At 45.7% G+C, this 8,124-nt stretch overlaps 1 protein-coding gene across 1 annotated transcript in view; it reads right to left on the bottom strand.

Annotated features, from left to right (window-relative positions):
- Window positions 1–7,130, bottom strand: part of LOC119308061 — a 10,538-nt gene extending 3,408 nt beyond the window's left edge. Inside the window, exon 1 of the mRNA XM_037584182.1 lies at window positions 6,629–7,130. Within this exon, the coding sequence (XP_037440079.1) occupies window positions 6,629–7,062 (434 nt within the window). The 5' untranslated portion in view covers window positions 7,063–7,130. The remainder of the gene's footprint in view (window positions 1–6,628) is intronic.
- Between the last annotated feature and the right edge of the window lie 994 nt (window positions 7,131–8,124).

Raw genomic sequence — 8,124 nt, 5'->3', positions numbered from 1 at the left:
TTGATTTCTCGCCGCCAGCGACTTCAATTCCCCTTCTCCTCTCTCGATGTGGCGGGAATGTGCTCGGCGGGCCGCAGTGGCGACGACCCCGAGCGGAGGCGTCATCGCCTCCGACGCCGCGAGGAAAAGAGTTGCCCGTAGGTACTCAAACAACGGCCTCTCGCCGCCGCGAGACGGAGGAGTACGACCGCAAGTAGGCGCTCCTCCGCCACGGGCTGTCCTCCGGCTCCTCTGCGACGAGCAGCTCCTCTGTCGGTGCCTCGAGCTCGCGGACGCCGCTCATGCCGGTCAAAAGAGAGCCGGAGGAGCTCCCGCCGCTCCGCGCGGTGAAGAGGGAGCCAGAGGCGGAGCCGGAGCGGCGGGGCGTCATCGGGCCGGAGGATTACCTCCCCCCGGCAGAGGCGGACGTCATGGAGGCCGCCATCGTCGCGCACTCTGCGCGGGAGGAGAAGGCGAAGCAGCTCCGTCGACGGAACGCTGACATCGACAGAATCTTCCTCGAGCAGGGGATGGCGGCGGCGCAGGAGTTTGCGGCCAACATGGAAGAGTGACGCCTCGTAAAAAAGAAGCAGGGCGAGGTCTACGTCGACCTCGTCTACAACGATGAGGACTGAGCTCCTCCGCCGCCGCAGCGTTGCAGCCGCAATCCCCCCGCCTCCGGTGAGCCCAATTTTGTAATTAGGGTTACGGTGGCGCCTGCTCCTCCAAATATTAGTTGTAAAAATTCTTTTGTATGACTTTTTAAGATGATCAAGTGCTAGTAGTTCTACTGAACTAGTTCAATTTCTCGCGCGAATGTGTGATTTCAAATTTTGCGGGTTCATATTCGGTTGCTGTTCTGCCGCGGCTGTTTTCGGCCCGTATCCGAAGACAACCGCAAACTGTAAACGCGCTATAAGGGTCCGTGATATAAAGGGTCTGCTAGAGATGCTCTTACATCCTATCCACTTTTACAACTGAAAATGCCCACAGTAGCCCCTGAACTACCCTGAGAGTGAAATGAACAACTAAAAGTTAACCCTTGGCACAATACCAACCTGGTCTGTTGTTAACTGTGGCCATCTACTTGGGCAGTTAATGCTGAGTCAGAAGATTAATTAGCCCAAACAGGTTATTCATGGCACAGTGACCATGCAGACAAGGAGCACGATGTGATAACTTGGCAAAGGGTCCGAGCAGTCGGGATAGGGCACTCACCCTCAACAACCAGCAACAGGGCTCATCTCTGTCAAGACTAGTGACTCCAAAGCTTACAAAACTTAGGTCAGGTAACAGACTTGGCTCTCCTTCCTAACAAACCGGGTCTCTATTTATTCAAATTGGACTAGTATCTTTGCCTGATATGACTGTTCTCTCCCTAACACAATTATACTATCAACTAACACTATTTGGTTCCTAGATGCCCATATCTGTCTAGACGGCGCCTTCTGGATTGGCTGGCTGGCACTACTGTCATAACACTCCAGCCCGCTTTACCAGATGGCATGTCATTGTGCCATCGACTGGCGTCTAAGAATGCACGCCCATTAGAACCAAATACCAATGCTGATGAGCGACTGAGAAGAACTGTCATAGATCTTCAATCGTTGTTTGTCAAAGTCAGCCCATCACAGGTGTCGGAACTTGAACGGGTCCATATAACGATGAACTTGATAGTCGCTAGGTATACCTAGATGTCCATTCCAGGATGACTCTCCACATGAAGTGAGTGCTGATGTTGGGGTAGTGAAGGTAGACACTAAACACCCATCGACATGTAGTCCTAGAAAGAATGATGGCTGACTTGCAGGTGGTCATGGTCTGACGAAGAAACAAATGAAGGTAGCAGTGGTGTGCGGAAACTACTTGATCATGCTATCATAGGTGGCCTACCATGAGATGTTAAGGTAGTGAAGGTAAACACTAAACACCGATCAACATGTAGTCCAAGAAAGAATGATGGCTGACTTGCAGGCGGTCATGGCCCGACTAAGAAACAAATATGGTAGCAGTGGTGTACAGAACTACTTGATCACGCTGACATCAGTGTATGATGTTAGTCGTCCATGACGAGATCATAGGTGGCCTACCACACGAGCTGTATGATGTTAGTCGTCCATAACGAGATCATAGGTGGCCTACCACACGAGCATGTGGAAGGAGACTGAAAGTGCATCTCCATTATACCCTAGTTGGTTTTGATAATTTATGACAGAATCATTGAGAGGACTAATGTTGTATGAGCTTATTTCAGGTATAACATGTGATCTTATTGTGTATCAGGTTTTTGGCTACAAGTGGAAGATCATTGGCGACAACCCCCCCCCCCACCCCACCCACCCACACAAAATCCTTTCTAGGGATCCGATTCTTATCGAGTCTGGCTCATAATGATCATTTCTCTTTAGCAAAGAATGACCTTGGTCATCAAAGGACGGAACAATTACTTATGCTACCTAATTGGCATCGATAGCAAGGATCTAATGAATTATGAGTTTAATGGATACTCTTTAGCAGTTGTTGTCCTCGTCAAGCTCTTAGTATGTATTTTCTAGGCTTTTAGTGAATCCAAGATTCACATTGAGTATAGGACAACCATACTATGAAGAGGGGCACAAGCAAGTACTTTGGTTTGAACTCCAGGAGCAGATCCTAAGCCTATCCAAAATCCACTCCCTAGACATTCCTTTGTATGAGTTTCTCTAAGCCCTGGTACTTCTGAAGATTTTCTTCTGGTACTATCAAGCTATTTGGGGTTATTCATACTAAGAGAACAAAGCCAGTTCAAACAGTTCAGAACTGTGGTTTCCTTTGTTCAGGAACTGCCGAGTAAAATTCCCATTTGGCACACCCTCTATTTGCATCGGCATTTCCGAGCATAAAATTTTCATCAGCACTTCCGTCTATTTCTCTATTGGTTCATTTCACTTCAGTCCATCCGTCTACCACCTAGAGAAAGAGAGATGCAAAAAGCCCAGTGCATGTAGCTCCCGCTTGCGCAGGGTCCGGGGAAGGGTCCTACCACTTTGGGTCTATTGATGGGTGATCTGATTCCGTGTTCACTTCTTGATTCTTAGACAACCAAGAACTTCCCTTTCCTGAATCCCTACACTTCAAGTTCAACTCTTTCACCGCAATCATATTCTTATGAGAGAGTGATCCTACAAATTCTTGAGAGAAGCTTTGGTTGAAGATCTTTCAAGTCTTATCAAGTGACTTTGCTATGCTAATTACTCTTGGATGATGAGCCCACCCTAGAAGGTTAGGAGTCAGTTGTGATCCTATCAATCACAAGAGTTTGTACGGGCCTAGAGATCGCCCACTTGGTGAGGATCTACCCCTACTGAGGCTTCTAAGTGCAAGCCATGACAGAATAGGTTGATTGAGCTTTGTGGGCCGTTTGTTGGCGTCACAGCCGGAATTCTTAAATCCTAGAACCATTCGGTTTATAAAGCCTAAATCAATGTGGATGTAAGATAGCGCCAACTAAACTATTTGAACAACAGGAAACATCCTTGTGTCAACCAATGTTTGCAGTCTCTACCCTACTCCCTTACTTTCATGCAAGTTGTTATATTTCCACTACTCTACTCACTTGCTTGATTGATGCTTGATTGCTTAGTGCCAACTAGTCTCTTTGTGCTCAAAACTGTAAAACCCTAAAATTACATACTCCCTCCGTCCAAAAATAAGTGTCGTTGATTTAGTACAAAGTTGTACTAACTTTGTACTCAATCAGCGACACTTATTTTGGGATGGAGGGAGTAGATTTTTTGTGTATGGTCTATTCACACGCCCAGCCCTCTAGACCATAGGCTAGATCCCCCACAGAGATCTTATCGAGCAACATATGTCTTGATGTGAACAATTGGTGGGGTTGCGAACAATCCCAGCCGAATAGGCTAGAACGGTGGAGGGAAGGCTAACAGTGATAGACAGAACTTCCAGTGGTAGAGGCTAGTGCAAAGGAAGGCCCGGAACTTGGTAGCTTAATGACAGGAACGGTGAAGGCCAGTGCAAGGGAGGAGGTCCAACGGCGGGGGCGGCCGTTGTGGATCAAGCGGCAAAGAAGGGCCTCCCAGACCCATCGATGGTGGCAAGTGAGAATACCACAAAACTAGGGGATGGTGATAAGCGCGGAGCAGCCGGTGTTGAAGGCCAAAGCAGAGCATTCTCCAATCTCGTCTCCTGTGGTCAGTGAAGGTACAGTGACTGAAGCATAGTGCAGTTTAGAGCGGCAAATGACGGACAGATGCTAGGGAGTTGCACTGGGCAATGGTTGGTACAGGCTACAGCTACAATGTTACCGTTGAAGGTTTTAGGCCCATTAACCATCAGCTATTTCTACTTGGACCCTGACATATAGAGCTAACTCACATCTTATAGTTACTTCATTATGGCCCAACATGAGTACATGGAAATACAAGATGATGATACCGGTATTTCAATATAGTTATTGTGGCAGAGAATCTAAGACCGGCCTACCAAACGCCAAACAAGATTACCTGTATGCACAAAGACACTCTGAGAAAGAAAAAAACAGCGAAATTATCCTGCACCACTCAGGTATAAATATCTACCATCCCAAGAAGTTCCATTCTAGTTGAATTTCAATGGGGGTAAAGAACATAGCCTAAGTAGAAACACAAACAGTGATAAGGCAAGACCAGATACCAGTTATGCATAATTATTTATCTTCATCCCAACTCAGACATGTCGGTCCAGGTGTCACACAACTGCAACTATAAAAGAAAATAGAAAGCTGCCTGTTCGCTAGGCACGAGATTGAGCCCAAGACAGCCAGGAAGAAAACGCCAACTTTAGCAACTACGCTCAGTTGTGTTCATAGGACAGCTCTTGCCAGTTATATATGTTCAGCAAACAATAAAAGGTTTCTAAAGAGATTGTTCATAAGGAACATAGGGACCTGTAAAACAAAATCATTTTTTCTGACAGGGGTCTAAAAATTTTCTTAGTTCAGAGAAGGTTTTCCAGCAAAAAAAGGAACATCGCAAAATCAATAGACTATCATATAGGGTAGTCCAGATGAACAGATGTCACAACTAGAAGAATAGAACTAAGGAGTCTTCAACAATGTACCCGGCAATTAGTAAAAATGAAGAAATCACTTGACTACAAAAGTGTGCTTAAACAGATAATGGTTTCCATAGTAGACACCAACACAGCAGAACAAGACATGGGATGTTACTGTCGGCTTCCATTTGGTTTGTGGCCAAAGACGAACTACAATTCCCATTCCATTGGCAATGTTGTTGATTTTTTGGTAATACCCAATTAATAGCAACCAATTTGATCACCAAAGTTTGGTAATACCAGTTGTTATCAAGCTTTGGTTTTCACAGAAATAAAAAAAAAAAACTGGTGTAAGTGAGTAAGGAGGCCTTCATTGCGCAAGTTAGGCCAAAGAAAAGCCTTACCACAATTTTGGCACCAAGCAAAATGGCAGCAAAATCTTGTCAAAGTTTAGTAAGACAAACTTTGGTTCTCGTGCATTAAACCAAACAGACCCATGTCACCACTAAACACAAGGAAAGAACCCAGTTTGGTTATCGAATTGGTGAGCGTAACTGCGTAAGTGCCCTACTGATGTATCTATCATCGAGCTGGTAGCAGGTCTATTCAAATTGCTCGTTCTCAATATGTCGACTAGCATTGCCCATGCACTCACAGCACATGAAAACAAACTACAGGATAAAAATATAGTCATACAAGTAACTGAATGTTTACAAATAGAGTTAAAAAATAGCAAAAAACAACTTTTTTATCAAGATTGAGCGCGTGGTAGGCCAAATGTGTTTCTAGGCTGAAGATGAGTGGCGGATCCAGGAATTGAAGTTAGCCGGGGCAAATATTTATGGTCCAAAAATTTTTAGTTACAAATGCAAGTCTATTAACCAAAACTTGTGGGCATTAAACAACTAAAACATTGGAATGCTCACGTGATCATATGCATGTGGTCTCTGTGATAGACAGATCGACAAGCCGATTCTAAACCATGGATGGTCATCGGCAAGCTAGTTATCAAATCAGTGAAATTCCAGTGCAAAAAGTACAAATGTTCAATCACTACTTAACATATACACCTTCAAACTAAAAGTACTTGTCAGCTTAGAGATCAAATCTGCATCATCAAATTGGAAATTTGAAACTAATCAGAGTCTCCAATGACCTTTAAGATTATTATAACTTGCACACCACAACGAAGGTTGCAACTGGTGGACAAAAACCGTGTGGTGCCTGGATCCTAAAAGATCCAACATAAATTCAAATTCTACATCACATCAAAGGTTAGTGAACCTGGTTTCGCAAAGAATACAGACCTCTACCAGAAGGTAGACACCAGTGCTGGTTGTTTTCCATGAAGCCGGTTTTTCTTTTCGGCTATTATGAGATCTCGTTTCGTTACTTGCCCATGGTTTCCCCTAAAGTGACATAAAAAGAAGTCTGACATAAACGATTTTTCAGCATATACAAGGACGCTCCAAGACCCTTATTCTGAAGGGGCTCGGCAAAAATCCATCAGTAACCTCCATTCGCCATAAACTCGCGTGCCACGCAAAATAGTCTAGATCTATGTCACAGCAAATCAAGGAAATAAAAAGTGAGAGTTGGTATGTGAAAGGCGCACCTGCTAACGGCGTCCGCGAGAGAATGGAAAGGCGTCTTGATGTCCGGGTTGCAGACCCGCATGGCGTCCTGAAGCGCCATCTCCACCTCGGGGCTCCGGACCCTAGCCTGCGCCGCTTGCTGCGGGGACGGCTGGGGATGCGGCTGCCCCTGCGAGTGCGGCTGGGGTGGGGTTTGGAGCTGCGACGGCGCCGGCTGCTGGAAGCGGTGCGGTCCGAGGGGGCGGAGGTGGGCGTCGATGTTGGACGGGAAGCGGGACATGGCCTGCTGCGACAGCTGCTGCGCCTGCGGGTGGGGCTGGGCCTGCGCCTGAGCCTGAGCCTGCTGCATGAGAAAGAGCTGGCGCTGAAGCTGCTGGTGCTGGGCCGCCGCGGCTACGGCGGCCACCGACGAGGTGGTGGAGGTGGTCTGGGTGGCGTTCGCGGCGTCCTCCATGGCGATGGCGGAAGAACGGGAGTAGCACCGGGGGTGAGATTTGGGGGAAACGATGTGTCAATTGCTCGTTGGGGAACGAGAAAGAGCTTGACACGCGACGGTACTGAGTTTTTTTTCTTTTTTAAATTTTTTTAGAAACTTTTCACTTTAAATATTTTTAGACAACCTCGCAAAGCTTTTAGTTAACTCGTCATAATGTTTAAGGGACGAAAGTAAGATCACCCAGATTGGCTAACCAAACTTGGTCGCTAATCCCAAATGATAGAATATAGTACTTCTCTAAAATTGTGAGCCTTGATATTCGACCACCTATACTCATGATTAAATAAACAAGAAGTAAAAAGATTAGAATGATCTATAATTTCTCGAATAATCACGCTGTAAATTGTCGCACTCTTTTGCTTGATATCATCGATGACAATCTTACAATCTAAGGCAATATAAATTCTACACTCATAGAGATTATCGGTCAAAGACACCGCTTCCAAAACTGCTAGGGCTTTTAAGTGTGGTGATCAAAAAATCCCACAAAAATGACCGTCGAGGCTCCAATATACCCTAGACGTCCCTACACATGGCTGCAACAACTCCTACCGCGACGTTCCTGGATAGAGCGGCATCAACGTTGATTTTGTTCATATTCTCTGGTGGGCAATCAAACGGTTTGGTCTAACTGGGGAATTTGAGTCTGTCTCAGCTCGTGGTTTGTCCAATGCCTGCAAGTCGGCTATGAAGAAATTAACAAAAGCATTGTTCGTATAGGGCGTCTGGTACGTCTCGTCGTGTAATACCTTTCTCCTCGAGCTCCAGATTGCTCATAGGGTGATTCCCAACTGAGTGAAGTCGGCATGTGACGTGTCTGCATATATACTATATCACTAAGCTCCCTAGGTTTGGAGGCCTCATAATCAATTGAGGTCTTCAATTGGAATTTGGTCACCCGATTTGACCGGGCCAACAATTTTTTAAAACTCTCTCGTTCATTTTTTTTATACAATATACTATACTTCCTAATTTTTAAAGCTGCGCAATTAATTGATGCTTCAATTTGAAATTGGGTCA

Source organism: Triticum dicoccoides, chromosome 5B, assembly GCF_002162155.2.
Source record: "Triticum dicoccoides isolate Atlit2015 ecotype Zavitan chromosome 5B, WEW_v2.0, whole genome shotgun sequence".
Lineage (NCBI taxonomy): Eukaryota > Viridiplantae > Streptophyta > Magnoliopsida > Poales > Poaceae > Triticum > Triticum dicoccoides.
This window is presented reverse-complemented; position numbering and strand designations above follow the sequence as displayed.